The sequence below is a fragment of the Trachemys scripta genome, chromosome 11 (assembly GCF_013100865.1).
Source record: "Trachemys scripta elegans isolate TJP31775 chromosome 11, CAS_Tse_1.0, whole genome shotgun sequence".
NCBI lineage: Eukaryota > Metazoa > Chordata > Testudines > Emydidae > Trachemys > Trachemys scripta.
In genome coordinates, this window is record NC_048308.1 from 73,628,362 (window position 1) to 73,645,798 (window position 17,437).

Consider the following 17,437-nt stretch of genomic DNA (forward strand, 5'->3'; position numbering starts at 1 on the left):
TACAGTAGAACCTCAGCGTTATGCACACCAGAGTTACAAACTGACCGGTAAACCACACACCTCATTTGGAACTGGAAGTATGCAATCAGGCAACAGCAATGACCCCCCCCCCCAAAAAAAAAGGGGGGGGAGGGGAAGGAAATCTACTACAGTACTGTGTTAAACGTAAACTACTCAAAAAAATAAAGGGAAAGATTTAAAAAGATTTGACAAGGTAAAGAAACTCTCTGCTTGTTTCATTTAAATTAAGATGGTTAAAACCTGCATTTGTCTTCTGCATAGTAAAGGTTCAAAGGTACATTAAGTCAACGTTGAATTATAAACTTTTGAAAGAACAACCATAACATTTTGTTCAGAGTTACAAATAACTGTCATTCCTGAGGTGTTCGAAACTCTGAGGTTCTACTGTTCCTGTTTCCACACAATACAGTAGAACCCTTCCACACAATACAGTATCTTTTTATTATACCACCAACACCGTAAAATTAGACACAAAAGGCCATCTTATGGTAACTGCCCTAGTTTGTCCTTTTCTCCCCATCAACCAATGATAGGCTTCCTCTACAGTGTATTTTTAGATATATATATATTGAACATTTTGTTTGCGGATAGTAAAATTATATTGCAAATAAGTTTGATACACAAAAGAGATGGAATTTAAAGCAAATGACTAAATTATATATTAAAGTTAATCTTAAGCATCCCATTTAATTAATTCTCTCTGATATTCATTATTATCCTCATCCCCAAACTTCAGAAAATCTATTCTTCGGATAGCACATATCTTTCCTAAAAGCCCTTGCATATGCTATCCAACCCACATAAAAGATTCCATCAACCCTTGGATTCTTCAAAAACAAACCATGGAGATGTAATGCCTTGATTTTAGGAGCAGAGTTTTCTCAATGGGAATGCCAGCAATAAAAATATGAAGCCATAAATACTGGTGCCAAGTAGTTAAAAGCAAGGTGACCGAAGGATTAGTAAGATATTACTTCAAAAATTTACATTATGCAGCCAATTTCTCTAGATATTGCCTTCCTCCCCAGTCCTGGGACCCTCAACAGCACACCGAAACAACATTCTAGTTAGAAGCCCGTGGATAGACTTACCAGATGATGGCTTTCAAAAAGCACCTGCCTTTCTCAGTATTGTGAGAAGGAATTTCACATCAAAACACAATGTATTTTAGCCACCTGAGCAGCAACAATGGAAGCAGGATATGAGGAGGATATGGGTATTTTCATAGAAATTTCCCAAAACACGTTTCTTTGTTGCACTGAAGCATGTTTAAAAGTTCATGAATATCCATTGTGATTTTTCCATTACTTGAATGTATTTGCTTCAAATCAGGAAATGTTTGAAAGAGAGCTTTGGTAAATGGTAATTCTATAACCCTTATGTGAAAAAAAAATCATAGCCTTGTAAAAATTAGCACAGAGTGCTCCAATGATAGGAAGCAAGACCGGCAGATGAGAGGAAATTGTTAAGCATGGTTTAAGCCCATAACAAGGAAAACATCAGAATGTGTTTATGATTATCTTTCTTCCCCAATCATTTTCTCCACTTTGGAGTTGGCCAAGCATTGCCTATGTGTATATACAGCACAGCTGGTTGGACACATTTCCTCATATCTTGCCTTCTTCCAATATGGAAAGCACTTCACTTGGCTCCTTAAGCATAATGTATGTACCTCTTTATGGGTGTAATGATACTGTTGGGGCACCCATTTTGTTTTAGCTGCACAGATTTTCCTTACCAGATCGGAAGCGCTCATCTCTGGAGTTGGTAGAACGTGATTTTTGCTGTTTAGATACAGCAGCTGTAGCCTGTGAAGAGCCTGGGATTCTGTTCTCTGCTTGCAGGGATGGATCTACACCTGAAATACAATTCCACCTCATGTAAACAATTCACAGACAATATCTGGTCAGTGATGTATGAATGCTTGTATCTCCCATTACAAAGAGAACTACTTTTTTAGAAAAAGTAAAATATACCATCCAAGAGCCAGGTTTAAAACCTATTTCCACAGGTTACAATGAAAAAGGATCTTTAATTAAATTCCAATAGTTGAAGTATTTTTACAAAATCTGATGCTGACTCACAAATGTTAATTCATGCCACCTATCTGTAAAGCAGAACTAGACCATAGCTCAGTCAATATTAAAAAAAAAATCTAATTTTCTTACCTGCAGTTTCAGTTTCTATGACTCAAATCCATCAATCTGAACTGATTATTATTTTACCCAGACCTAGCCAACATTTCTGAACAATTGAAAATACAACTACTTCTATCAACACCACATGTAAAGAGTGCTTATCAAAAGCAGTGCCTTCATCCTAGTCCAGAGACAAGTTAATGGAAAGATCTGACAGGCAGATCTAAATCCCAGAAACTATTTCACATAAGAAATTATTCTGCATCACAGATCATCCAAATGGACTGAAAGAACTTACTGTCAAATGTCAAGAGAAAAAGCTGAGACAATGGGGCAGGGGTAAAGGAATATCTTTTATTGGACCAACTTTTGAGTTACACAGAGCTCGTCTTCAGGTCTGGGAAAGGTACTTCCAGCATCACAGCAAAATGCAAGGGGGAACAGATTGTTAGCATAAGTACTTAGTACATAATGTAAGGGACCGTTCAAGGTAGCATGGCCCATTAACATCTTTGCAGTCATAGGATAAAAAGGAGGGTTAATGGGTTACAGATTGTTGTAATAAGCCATAAGTCCAGTTCAGTCTATGATTTTCAGTGTCTAGCAGAGTAATTAATTTAAGTTCCCAGGGTCATCTTATGAAAAAGTGCCGTGCAGGTTTCCTTTGAGGACGAGGACTGAGAGGTCAGATATAGAGTGATCGCTTTCTGAGAAGCATTCAGCTGCAAGTGACAGGACGTTTTTGTCTTTTATCATTTTCCTGTGTGAATTCATTTGAGTGCGTAGTGATTGTTTGGTTTCACCCACAAAGCTGTTATTGAAGCATTTAGTGCACTGGATGAGGTACACCACATGTTGTGATAAGCACCTGTAGGATCCATGGATCTTGAAAGGTGAGTTGTGTGTGTGTGTGTGTGTGTAGGGTTGATCATTGTAGCAGTGAAGATATGTCTGCAGGTTTTGCATCTGTTGTTCTGGTAGGATCTGGTGCCACTTTGAGTTGGTGTCTCCTGGTCCGTGGGGATCCTGCTTCTGATGATGAGCTTGTAGAGGCTGGGGGATTGTTTGAAGGCCAGAGGAGGGGGTTCAGGAAAGTTTTCTTTCAGGATGGAGTCCCCATTGAGTATGGGTTGTATTTGTTTGATGATACCCCATATGGGTTCCAGTGTGGGGTGACAGGTGACAAGCAGGGGTGCATGGCCAGAGGGGTTATTTCTGTATTGAAGCAGGTTCTCTTAGGGTATTTGGATGGCACATGCCATGATGTGATCTACTTCTCTGGTGTGGTGTCCTTGTTTGGTGAAGGCGGTTTTAAGTGTGTTAAGATGAACCTGGACTTTCTCCTCGGAGCATAATCTTTGGTATTTGAGTGCCTGGCAGATTTCTTGGTGTGTTTGGACTGGTTACTGGATTTAAGAAGGTAGGTGTGGGGATCCATGAGTTTCTTGTATATGGTGGTCTGTAGGGTTCCATTGCTGAAGCCCATTGTGGTGTCCAGGAAGTTGATGCTAGTGTGGGAGTGTTCCAGAGAGAGTTTGATAGATGGGTGGTGGTTGTTGAAGTTGTGGTGGAAATCTATGAAGACGTTTAAGCGGTCTGTCCGGAGGATGAAAATATCAGGAATATCACTGGTTTCCTGCTGCATTTGTCGAGAAATTCTTCCTCAAAGTGGCCCATGAAGAGGTTGGCATATGGGGAAGCCATCCTAGTACCCATGGTTTTGACAAAGAGCTATGGATGAGGAAGAAATGGATGAGTTTGGCGATGTGTTTGGGTTGGATAGCCAACAGTGGTCCATTGACTTGTAAATATTTGAGGCAGACAGCTACGCCGTCATCGCGAGGGATGTTGGTATATAGGGAAGAGACATCCACAGTGGTGAGGATGGTGTTCTGAGGCAGGCTGTTAATGTTGTGGAGTTTGTGCAGGAAGCCAGTTGTGTCCTGGAGGAAGCTGGCCCTTTGAGTGGCGAATGGTTCGAGGATGGTTTTTATGAATCCCAATATTCCTTCGGTAAAAGTGCCGTGGCTAGATACGATGGGTCTGCCTGGATTCCTTTGTTTGTGTATCTTGGGAAGCACAGAGAATGCCCCTGTGCTACGTTCGTGGGGGATGAGTTTCATCCTGGATTTTTTGGGGGAAGAATTTGATGATATCCTTAAATTCCTGGGTAAATTGTGGTGTGGGGTCTTCGAGTTCTTTGTAGTAGGTGGTGTCAGAGTTGTTTGTTGGCCTTGTTAACGTAATCATTAGAGTTGAGGACTACAATGGGGCCCCTTTGTCTGCTGGTTTGATCACTATCTGGTGGTTAGATTTCAGGGACTATACGGCTGTCCTCTCAGCAGTGGGGAGATTATGGTGAATGTGATGTTTAAGGATTTCACAATCAATTTTTTCCCCTGAAGCAATCAACTTAATGATCAAGAGCGTTGTTTTGTTAGCTCTGTGGCGTCCAGTCAGATGATTCTTTTTTCTTATGGTGGAGACATGGTGTCTACCTTGAACAGTCCCTTACAATATGCACTAACTACTAATGCTGAACAATCTGTTCCACCTTGCATTTTGCAGTGACGCTGGGAGTACCTTTCCCAGACCCAAAGAAGAGCTCTGGGTGGCTTGAAAGTGTCTCTCTCTCATCAATAGAAGTTGGTCCAATAAAAGATATTACCTTACCCACATTGTGTCTCCAATATCCTGAGACCCACACAGCTACAACTAACACTGCATACAACAAGAGAAAAGGTGTGAATTGCCCAGCACTAAGATACAGACTTCATCCTAAAATCAACTTGGTAGGGGCTCAAATCTAGCCCATTATCCTATGAAAATCATTTAATTAATAGGAAACAGTTCTCTGCCACGAAAGCAATTTAAGACGTAGTTACCTTAATTCTACAGTAAGTCACCCAGCACCAGAGTAAGCTGAAAGAACAATCTGACATTTCCCTATTTTAAAAATAAAAACAGAAAAGTGTTCCTTCCTCTGGCAAGCAACTCGGCAAATAAGGCAGCCAGATTATGCAAGGATGACAGCGGGCAGGGATGAGGAATGTAAGTGTGTGTAATCAGAGTTGATGTAAAAGAACAGAACCTAGAAGATTCATATTTTATAAGATCCCTATAACGGCTCCAAGAGAAACTCAGTGGAGACCAACAATCCCAGCTTGCTGACAAATGAAAGGACAAAACGGTTAGAGACCCAAACTTAATAACTATTAAACCTCTCGCCCAGAAGATGAACTCTTGCACCTTTAACTACTACTAAAATCTACAGGGAAACTCCCAACCTTGAACTGAACGCTTTCACTTAATGCTGTTATCCTCTCATCTACTATGGAAGCTTTGTCAAAAACTATACAACCAAAATCTAAAAAAAGATAATTAATTCAAGTTCTCAGTTTCGTCAAGGAAAGCAATGGGATACCAAAACAAAATATAAAGGAACAAAACAATGATCCATTTAGTTTGCTCTGTCTCTGATACTGAAGAATGGTAGATTCTTCAAAAGAAAGCATAATCACCATAATTTAATTGTGCAATGCTACATCATGAGAGCCAATTTCTCCCTAACACCAACAGGTGACAGTTTATACAGTGAAGTAGTATTTTATCCTTACTTGTACAACTGCAGATACATTTTTAATGTTTACTAGGCTATTTGCCTTACTATCACATGGTATGTTGTGTAAAATATATATTTCCTTTGACCCATGTAAAATCTGCTGCAATAACAAATTCTTGTTCTTTTATCAACGCAAGTCTGAGTACCTACTTGTCATAGAGTATCTATTTTACATAGAGTATCTCTTATCTGTCTCTCCCATATTCTTTTCTTTTCCAACCTAGTCCCAGTCTCTTTAGCACTAAAGACAAGCTCTCTCAAAATCCAGATGCTGGAGGAAAGAAGCTTTTGATACACTCATGTACTGACTCATAAGAAAGCAGGTGCCAATTCTTACCGAAGGAATACTAATATACTTAGAGAAAAGCACAAAGGAAGAGAGAAATGTGTGTGATATTTTTCATCTTACACAAGGTTGCAAGAGATTTTTCAGCATTTATGCAAGTGGTCTTCTCCAGGAGGGTTGTTTGAAGACTTTTTAATATCTGGTCTTCACATCTACACGGACAGTAAGTTTTCAGAGTTTGATATAAGTATGCCAGCTGTTCTGCCTCAGCTTACCGAAGTGAATTTTCAAGTTCATTTTCTTGAAACATAATATTCTCAATGTCTTAATGTCCAAAACCCTGACAAACTTCTCACCCTCTTGACCAGACCACCTGCTCTACATCAACCTCTTTCCTTATGTATGCCTCTGTTAAGTCCATAGCATAAATCATACATCTTGTACCCTACAATTTCTGGTTTTGTATTTGCTGTCTAATAGCTAATAATTTGTTTTGCTCAGAAAGGATGACATGTGCTTGAGTTATCCATGAGGTCAGGAAAAAAAAATATGAAAGGCAAGACCTACTCGAATACTAATCATCTTGGTTGGAAAATAAGAGATGAACTGCAAATCCAAAAGAAATAGTTTTGTCCTTTACTGATTTTCTCCCTTATATGTGGAACTGGTAGGCCTACCACTGTTCATTCTAACGCCGTGTTTTCAGTTGCTTACAATTTTGGCAAATGTTAACCATTTGGTCCAAAATTTTTAATCGGTCTCAGCCTCAGGCTGATATTTTATTTATTTTTTTTGAAAGTTTCAGCAAAATAAGTAAGACATTTCTGTGAATGAAATTAGCAAAACAACTTATTTTCCCCTAAGGTTAAAAAATCTTCCACATGTTTCTTTGAAACCTCGAGCCTCCATGGTTTGGAGCAGGAACTTGAAGGTTGGTGGGGAGATAGTGGTAGGGTCAGAGAGATGCTTTCTGTTATCCTCATGAAAAATCCACCAAAATCTGGCCAAGTTACAAGTCTCTGAAAATTGCCATTTGCATGTTCTCAGTAAAACTCAGAGTCTTGCTGCTAAAATTTTAGAACATTCCATCTGCACTGACCTTCCAGCTACGTCTCAAAGATCTTGGGCTCCAGACAGAATACAGTAGTAGAAGCCACTACCACAGCTAGCTATCTCTTTGGTCTGTGAAAAGAAGTACTGAGCAAGAGGGCACCATAAGTTTAAGTCTCAGCATGTCCACTTACTGGTATTAATGATTCTGTGTACTTCATAGTCCTTAATATCAAGCAAGGCTTTATAACCCTGAACTTGGGAGGGAGGCAAGTATTCGCTCTACATTTTACACTTTTTTCAGTGTGTCTATTGAACTGAAAAAATCAATTATTTGCTCAGTTGTACTATTAAGTTGCCTGGTAAGGTCCATTAGCGTCTGTAGCCTTTTTGGATATACAATAAAATGTGCCTGTTTGGGGTTTTTCGGGGCGAGGGGATATTTCAAGATTTCTTTAAACACAAGGAAGCAAATAAAATAAGAGGCAAAAAGCCATTTTCCCCCTCGGCATGTCACCTTTAAGTCTTCCTGCAGCTGTCAACCTAGCTCTAAATTAAAATAGGAGCAAGATAGAAAGAAATACAGGAGAGAGGGGTTCAACATACTGCAGAAGGAAAGAAAGACAAAGCAGATGATAAAACAGTGATAGCCAAGTTTTGTACTTTACTGTGGCGCCCCACAACTTTTGTTATGAAAATTGTGGGACAACCAAAATTTAGAGAACCACCAATATTTGCCTTATAGTGATCTATTTTACTATATTAAAGCCATTTTACGCACACCAATTTTCTATATAATTTCCATGTATCTATTCCAAATCCTGTACACACCCACATACCACACCCTCACCCCTTTGGAAAACTGCCTCACGCCCACTATTTCTTTAAAGTGATTTTTAGATATGAACAGTCACTTACAACAGAATTGTAAAGCAAGAAACATGCACTTTTTTGTTTGTTGCAAAATGAGACAGTAATGTTAAGTTTTTACATTAGAAATATCGGGTATTGATGTCCCTGACTTGTTGCAGGAACTTTGTGAGAGCTGAAGAACTAATGGATACAAGACTTATCTCAAGGGACTGAAACCTGGGTGTGTCAGTTCCAGGACTACCTGCACGTCTGCCCACCTTTTGGTCTCTCCTGCGCGCACCTAGCAAAGATGTTAGGCCTCTGGGCCTTGCCTGTCTCAGGGTTGAATGTCATGATTATTCCACTCAAACTGGGACCCAGGTACACTCCCCCTTGCTTATCACTGGTTCTCTTTCTCAGGGCAGGTCTTCACTACAGGGGGGGGGTGGGGGGGTCGATTTCAGATACGCAAATTCAGCTACGTGAATAGCGTAGCTGAATTCGACGTATCGCAGCCGACTTACCCCGCTGTAAGGACAGCAGCAAAAGCGACCTCTGCAGCTTCCCGTCGACGGCGCTTACTCCCACCTCCGCTGGTGGAGTAATAGCGTCGATTCGGGGATCGATTGTCGCGTCCCGATGGGACGCGATAAATCGATCCCCGAGAGGTCGATTTCTACCCGCCAATTCAGGCAGGTAGTGTAGACCTAGCCTCAGGGAAACTAGATTTAAGAATAACCCCCCTTCCATGTGGGTGTCTGGGACCAATATAATTGCTATCCTATTGCTCATTCATGTATTTGTCTCAGGCACCATGTGTGAAATCATCTTTTCTGGAAAGTTTCAACACTTCCTTGCCTTCAACTGAGGGCCAAAAGACTGATCTATCCTAGCAGTATCAAGAACTATAGAACTGTGGGAAAATGAATGAATGAACAGAACACAGCCTCTAAAATTCATAAAGAATTTATTACCCATGCTTGAATTTACCAGACACTAGCCAGAGAACTAACCCTATTACCTTGTCTCTGGGTAAACCTGGGTACCTTATCTTATCTGCACACGGAAATTCAACTACCCTTACCAGGTTGACAGCTCACAGATCTATCTTCCTACTCCAGACCTGTCTCCTGTCAAAACAAAAATGTCAGGCCCAGTCTGGCATCTTCTCATGGATGTTGACCCATCAGCTCAGGATCGGCATGGCTAACCCAGAGCTCCTAATTCTCCTGTTCCTAATCCCATCCACCCACACCCTCGCTGCTTCTCTTCTTGATCGCTGTGGGCAATGCCATAATTCTGTCACTCAGGCCCGTAATCTGGGTATCATCTTCAACCTGGACCCCTCACTATGTCCTCATATCCAGGCTGTGTAAATCTTGCCAATTTTTTCTGCACAGTGTCCCTAAATTCCAGCATTTTTTACTCATCCACAGCTAAAACACCCATCATCTGCAGCACCCTTCTCTCTGGCCTTGACAAATGCAATCATGCCCTGCTCATATCTGTTCAGAATGCTGCTACAAAGATCATTTTCCTGGCCCATTGCTTTGACCACACCACCCACCCATTTTCAAGGCCCTTCATGGTCAAACACCCAAACACCTTGTTCAGCCTCTGATTCCAGTCTCCTCTGCCCACTTATGTTTTAAACAAGCATCTTTGTGCTTTCTCCCATGCTGTCCCTCACATTATGGGGCATTCATTCTCTTTGAACATCTACAAAGCAACTTAATTACCCACCTTCAAGCTCCTCCTCAGAACTCTCATTTGCCATGATCCCTACAAAACCACACAACAGTTAGGCAGGCTGCTGGTGTGCAGAAGCTACTGCCTAACATGCTGATCAATACAGGCTCTATTTCCGTGTACTGTATCTGTATTCCTCTTTTGTCTCTTATCGTATATTAGACTGTAAACTCCTTGGCGCACAGGCCTTTTTTTTTTTTTTAAATACACTGTGTTTGTACAGCCCAGGGGACAGCGTGGTCCTGGTCCATGGCTAACGCTGCTAGCAAACAACAGATACAGTTACAGAAGGTGAAAAGGGCCCCAATTAGCCAGATTTAAGGGCAACACGCTGGTGAACAGCCTAGCTCCCCACCTTCTCCAGCTGTTAGGAATCCTGAATGCCATTCCTGGATCCTGGCTTCGACACTACGAGTTTGTATCAGCCTCTAGTTCGCAGTTATCTGACGCATGCCAAATCTTCCATCCCCCCCTCTGACTGCCAGGAGGGAGAATGCTCACCTGCACACAGCAACAAGGCTGATGCAAGAGTGTGTGGAGGGAGAAGAGAATAACTGCTAGAAGGGCAGAAGGGGGTCTCCATTGCATTGTCTCAGCCTGCAGCTGCACCAGCGTGCGTCTGGTTTCAGCAAACTATCCCTCCCTGACTACTGCTTGAGGAAGGTGGCAACGAAATTCTCGAACCCTTCCCTCACCTCCTGGCTGCTAATGGGTGGGTAGACTAAGGCCTATGCTACTCGATTATGGGTTTCACTGCTGCCCACTATGTTCTGAAAAACAGCAAGGGGAGTGCTAGAGCTGCCTGGTGCAGACTCTGGAAGATAGCAGTGCACATTTGGAGCATTATTTTCACAACAAGACCCAGGATTTTCAAGGGCAAGGTTAAGTTACGTAGAAGATTCTGACCTCACTCATCAATAAAGGGTTCACAGTCACTAGTGAGAGCATTTTTCAGTTCTTGTATAGTCAAATACCACTAGAGAAACTGTTTTCCTTAAACCTTTCAACTATTAAATCCCTATAAAAAGGTCATTGGGTTTGGAAAAGGCCATACAAAAGCCAGATAGCTATGTACATGAACAACCTGACCGATTCTACCACCAAGTAATTCAGGTTTAGAACTGTTTCTACTCAACAAAACAAAATCTGACAGAAAAGTGTGCTATGCTCTTTCATTGTTAGGGTTCTTCCCCCTCAAATTTTAGTAGGACATGTATCTCCAAAAAGAAATCAATGTATTCAGAGATTTCCTCCCCTCCACCAGAGTCTCAGCATAACTCCCATTAACAGCAATGAAAAGACTTGCATTGAATTGGATGGAAATTGGCTTGGGCCCTCAGCAAACCTTTACTGCTAACTACATGGTGGCTGCCTGGATACCAATAAGGAACAAATTATTTAAAATATCCGACTACTTTTTTTCTGAAGATAATGAGTTATCAGATTGCACTTGGAGAGATGTATTCTCTATAACATACGATGAATACAAATACAAGACTATATTATTCATTCAAATAAATACCACTGCAGCCTATGCTGCTAACAAGATATTACAATTTAATTTCCTTTTAAAAGGGGACAAATTAAAAACATTAAATACTGGCACTTAGAACTACAACATCTTTTGAACAAGCTGTTAAGTTCTATCCTGTGCACAAGACAAGTTGCAGTGTGCTATAGGTCTATTCTATCTTCAACTTTTCCCATTACTTTCCTGCACTTATACTATTTCCATATTATCTGTATAACTCTTCAGAGCACTAGAGGGGTTATTTAAACCCTCAGTCCCACACAAGTCTTATAAACCTAGTAAATTAAAATGGTGTTTTGTGAGCTACTGTTTTCTTAAGTCAGTTATGGATTTCTGATTAATACAAGGTACTTCTTCAAAGGAGATTGAAAAGGCAGATAAATTCTATTTAACCCTGGACAGCAGTAGCATCACAGAACCTACAATTACATGTCAACTAGAATGAAGAAGTCTTCTGGGGGCAAATCTGTTGAGTCAGAACATAATACACATTACTGACGTTAAAGAAAGGTTGAGAATGAAATTGATTGTTTCTAAACACACTCAGCAATCAGATCTCAAGTCTTAAGAATGGAGAGACTTAATCTCAGCACTAAATAGATTCTGTTCATCAAATGGCAAATCTTCAATGTTCAGCAGCCATTCTCTCAGGAAACGGAAGCTGACATCCACGATGAATGTCTTATTACAATACATGAAGTCCTGGAACGGATCCCAGAATCCATTGCATCCAATACAGCCTAAAGTGAGGTTTTTGCAATCAATAGTCCTTCATCACAACCTGATTTAAGCCCCAACTCTAAATTCAGTAGGTAATCTATCCTATTGGAGATGATGATATTTGGATACATGGCTTGATAATGAGCTATCCTGACTTTCAAGTGGATTTGATTTTTCATTGGCAGCAGAAACAGCCAGTGAAGATGGAGCTGGATGAGAACAGAAATATTCAAAGCCTCTGGGCAGTACTTGATATCATAGGCGCCAATTTTCCCTGGTGCCGGTGGGTGCCCCTTTCCCCGCCCCTGCCTTGCCCCCATTCCAACCCCTTCCCCAAAGTCCCTGCCCCAACTCCGCCCCATTGGACCCCTTCCCCAAATTCCCGCCCCGGCCCCGCCTCTTCACCGAGTGCGCCACGTTCCCCCTCCTCCCCACACTTGCCATGCAAATCAGCATTGTTGGGAGTCAGGAGGAAAAAGCGGGCACGCGGTACGCCCAGGGGAGGAAGCAGAGTGGAGGCGAGCTGGGGCGGGGAGCACCCCCGGACTCAGCGCCTATGCTTGATATCTATGATCAGGACCTTTTGAATTAGCTGAAATTAAGGCAGGAATATTCCAAAGATTTTATGCTGGATCCAATATTCCCTCATTTATAGGTAAATTCAACTCTGCCTTGAGATGTGGATTGTACAATATCAGACAGCTAATATGCTTTTTCCTGAACCATCTCCACTGGAACGTCCAATGTTTTTGTCATATGCTTCAAGAATTTATCTTTTTACTGAAGCCTGAAGCAAAATATGCATTTAACAGCTCAACCTTCTTGATGTGATCCATTATTAGTAGGGAAATTATATTGTCACGGAGGTCATGGAAATTGTGAATTTGAATAAACCCTGTGAAACTAAGTGGCACTGGAACCTGATGTCTGTGGTCGTAGCCCCACTCAGGTTTGGCCCTTCCACCCTTTCATCTCCATCTATGGAGGGTCACACAGGCCACACCTGAGTGGCACTGTGACCACATGTACTACGTGGCAATGCCCAGAATGGGAAGCAAGGCCCAGCCCAATGGGACAGAAGGCACTGCTGCGGGATGTGCTTGCCCTCCGATACCTCCCCCAATCCCGGATCTCATCTTACAGCACTCCCTGGCCTTTCCATGATTTATCCACCCCTCCCTCTATGAAATGTATGATATATTTCCATACCAAAATAATAGCCTTGATTATTAGCTCTCCTTCCCCACTAAACAGAGAACCTACACTTTCCTTCATCTTTTTCTTGTGTCTAATGGATTTATAGAACGCCTTCTTGTTGCCTTTCATGTCCCTTGCTAGGTGCAACTTATTTTGTACCTTAGCCTTTCTGATTTTGTCCCTACATGCTTCTGCTATTCTTTTGTACTCCTTTTTAACAATCTGTCCATGCTTCCTCTTTTTGTAGGACTCCTGTTTGATTTTCAGGTCATTAAAGAGCTCCTGGTGGAGCCATAGCATATGTCTACACAGCCATATCGGCCTCTTACTACTCTTCCTATCTTTTCTTCACATTGGGACAGTTTGTTGTTGTGCCTTTAATATTGTTTCTTTGAGAAACTGCCAGCTCCCCTAAACTCCCTTTCCCCTTAGATTTTCTTTTTTATGGGACCTTACCTATCAGCAATCTGAGTTTTTTAAAGTAAGCTTTTTACAAGTCCATCACCCTTGACATTCTGCTCCTCTCACTTCTTTCTTTTCCTTAGAATCATGAACTCTAGCCTTTCAGGATCGCTTTCACCCAAAACAGCCTTCAATTTTCAGATGTGCAACCAATTCCTCTCTCTGAGTCAGAATCAAGACTAAAATGGCGTCCCCTTAGTTACTTCCAGTTGGGATTCCCTCAGAGACCTTTTCCACTCAGCTCATCCAGAACATCTTGTCCAGTTTTCGGAGAACACTTCATCCAGTTTTCTGGGATCCAAAACACACTGCGACTCCAGATTTCGTTACTCAGCTTCCTTTATTTAGCATGCAGCAAAGCTGGGCTGCGTTGATCAGACTCAACCCTAGGGGATGGGTACAGGGCAAACCACATGTCCAAAGTTACACAGAAAACCTCTTCCTTTACATACATTTACACATTACATTGCATCACACTTTTGGATTGCCGTGGTAACTTTGCAGGAACCAATCCCGGAGCAGCATGCTCTGTCCCTGCATTGTACATGCTCCTTTATCTCATCTCTACTTTCCTAAATTATCTTGCCCATTCTTAGTAAATCTTCCCTGGGTGTTCTCTCTCTCATCTTAGCTGGCTCAGACATTCTGTCCTATTAGCCCATAGACCTATTTACTTATTTTATTTAGCACAAATCAGCCTAATGATCTGTTTACCTGCCCAAAAGTGAGGTCTCCCGCCACGTGTTAATTACTCATATCAGGCCAGGCCTCAGCTACATTCCAGTTAAGATAAGAGGAAGAACATTAAATATGAAGGGAGAAAGGAATGCCTGGTTTGATAAAACCTGGTTACGGCAGTAAAAGGTGCTGTCTCATCTGGTGGAACCCTGCTAGTCAAAGAAATTATGTAAGGGGAGGTCAGGTGGTAACAACTGTCGCCACTATGCTTGTGTCCCCAGAAACCTTTACAGCCATCCTGAAAGAAAAGGGGCCCTTTCCCCAAAGGAAAGGACTGTAAATAATCCATTGTAAATTATTGCTAAAGGCAGAGAATCTGATTGGAATCATTTAACTATGGACAGTTTCGTCAAAGTCACTAAAAGGAAATAAGGGGTTTCCATTTGAACTTGGCTGCCTCTGAACGTACAAGTAGGAAATGTAATCTGGGTACAGTGGTGTAAAATATAATTAGAGCAATACTGTGTGTTGAGCCAAATATTTCAGAGAAATGCAAGTATATTTGGTGTGTAATTAGGTACTTAAAATCTTGCATAAACACTCGCTTTATAAAACCTTATTTTGCACATCTAAAATGAATTGGCTTTTAAAAGATTCCACTAAAAATCCATCTGAATCTTTCATTCAAAGTTGCAAAAACTGACAGGTATTTTTTGAGCAGCTGCCAATGTTTCCTGGGAGTCTTTTCTAAATTCTCCCCCCCTCCCCAAGCCAAACACAAGTAGTTGGTATTATCTGGCTTTGATACCTCAATGTTTTAATGAAGTTCAACATCTTTTAAAGTAAGAACTAGAGAACATGGTTGAGGCTGTGGCACGAACAGCCAGAATCAAGACAGGAGGAGGAGACTCTGGATGGACCCTTTTATAGTAATGAAACGGCAGAGGAAAATGCAGCAGAAGGAGAATGAAAAATTAAAGAGACAGCGCACCTATGGAGTAACAGCAAGGGGAGGGGGTAGTCACAAGAGTAGCAATGTTAGGAACAGCGAGCCTTAAGATGGCTCTGACAATCACTTTGATGGGGTACCTGGGAAGTCTAAACACAAAACAGTTACACTTCCTGTAAAAATTACCATGATTTTATGGCAAAGAATAAGGGTGGCACTATGGAAGGAAGCTGCAGTCGCTTGAAACATGTAGTGTGTATCGTCAAGGGGGTAAAACAAATGTAAAGACACGCTCTTTAATTACAATCCTAGAGGATCTAAAGAGGAGCCACAATCAGTTGGGTTTTCTTTTCAGATGGCTGTATGCTTTGGAAGCAGAAACCAGCCCAGCACCAAGAAAGATCATGGAGTTTAACCATTTAACACTCTTATCCAAAAGTTCTGCATAACTGTAGTGTAAAGTGAATGCTATTAGGAAGTAAAAACCTATACGGGAGTGTTTTGTAAAGAATGGTATTAAAATTAAGCAATTATATAAAAGGTTGAAATGCCCTAGTTTGGAAACAAATTCAACTAATGGTTTAGGATTAAATCTACTCAATATTATTTAATAATGTTTAGTTTATTAAAGTGCCAAGTGTTATTGAATTTGACCAATCTGCAGTCACTGGGGTTTGGTCAAAAATGGTTAAAAACTACTGAAAGCACTTTATAGACAAAAAATGTAAACTTTTAAAAGGCATAAGCCTGCCACGGTGGGACAGCAATGAAACTGGAGGGAGCTTGACATCGGAGTTGAGCTGTTAGGAACTGGTATGTTGCTCTGAAATCAAGCTGATAGAGCGGCTGTGGGAACACCACCAAGCATTTCAATAGAAGCTAACAGTAGAAGTATTGCCTCCATTACATGAGCAAGCGCTTCAACCAGAATTAGCATGTGGAGTTTTATATTTTGAAAGTCAACAAAGCATTTATCAATAAAGAGTATTTAACTGTTTTACATATGATAGTTAATTTCCTATCATGAAAGATACAAATCAAAAACAAGGACATGTGTAGTAGTATATGGGAAATATATGCTATATAAAATCAGTTATTGTGGCACAGGTGGGCCGTGGAGCTTTTATAGCATGTTGGGGGTGGGGGGGAGGCCTCAGAAAGAAAAAGGTTGAGGCCCCAGGCAATTGCCCTGCTTGCCACCCCCCAACACCAGCCAACTTTGAGAGCCGAGAGGGATGGCTTGCTGTTGCCAGCAGAGGAGCTGCTGGAGATGAAACAGAAAAGACAAGAGACACCCCACATCCAACCCTAGAAATGCCGCTGGAGTGACTGGGACAAGGGTAGGAAGTGACCCAGGGAACCCGCTTGGGTGTGTCAGGGTACCCTGTTTCAAAGGTGTAAGGGGAGGTCAGGTGGTGGTAACTATCACCACTATGCTTGTGTCCCCAGAAACCGTTACAGCCATTCTGAAGGAAAAGGGGCCCTTTCCCCCAAGGAAAGGACTGTAAATAATCCATTGTAAATTATTGCTATAGGCAGAGACAATCGGATTGGAATAATTTAACTATGGACAGTTTCGTCAAAGTCACTAAAAGGAAATAAGGGGTTTCCATTTGAACTTGGCTGCCTCTGAAGCCAGTGGAGTAGGGTGGGCCCAGGTTCCCCTCCCCTCCCCACTCTCGCAGTGGGCAACACTACCCTGATAGCGCCGCGAGGCGAAGTGGCCCCTTTGAACTCTCACGAGCAGGCATTACACCCCCAGAGTATTGCCATTAGGCGATACTGCCAGCCTGGGACATGCAAACAATCCTCAGAGAGACACTTACGCAGGGGCAACAGCAGCAACTAACAAGAAGACATAAAAGTGTGCAAATTGAAGTAGGCCAACACTTAGTGTATCACATGCTTTTTCAGTCTTTTCAGCATATAAATTAAAACAAGGTTTGTCTTCCTTAATGTACACATTCTAAGTTAGTGGCTTGTCCCACTACATTCCTCATTTTACCCCTAGGGGTGTGTTTCTCCAGCTTACATCCTATTATTCTCACACTTTGAAAGATCCAGTAGGCTGAATTCAACGGTGATGTGTAAAGCTCTGTATGAAAATTTTACATTGGTAAGTAGATAAAAGCCTATGACAAAGGAAGTCTGAGTGTAACATATAGTATACTCTGAATGGGCC

At 41.5% G+C, this 17,437-nt stretch overlaps 1 protein-coding gene across 5 annotated transcripts in view; it reads right to left on the reverse strand.

Annotated features, from left to right (window-relative positions):
- The window catches only part of DIP2A (disco interacting protein 2 homolog A), a 191,809-nt gene that overhangs the window by 103,729 nt on the left and 70,643 nt on the right, over positions 1-17,437 (reverse strand). For 4 of the 5 annotated variants that reach the window (XR_004647764.1, XM_034786564.1, XM_034786562.1 and 1 more), the window contains exon 3: positions 1,760-1,879. The exons of the other annotated variant lie outside the window; for it this stretch is intronic. Coding sequence is in view for 3 of the 4 variants with exons in the window: in XM_034786564.1 (XP_034642455.1) it covers positions 1,760-1,879 (120 nt within the window). In the remaining variant the exon portion in view is untranslated. The remainder of the gene's footprint in view (positions 1-1,759; positions 1,880-17,437) is intronic. 5 annotated transcript variants of the gene reach the window in all.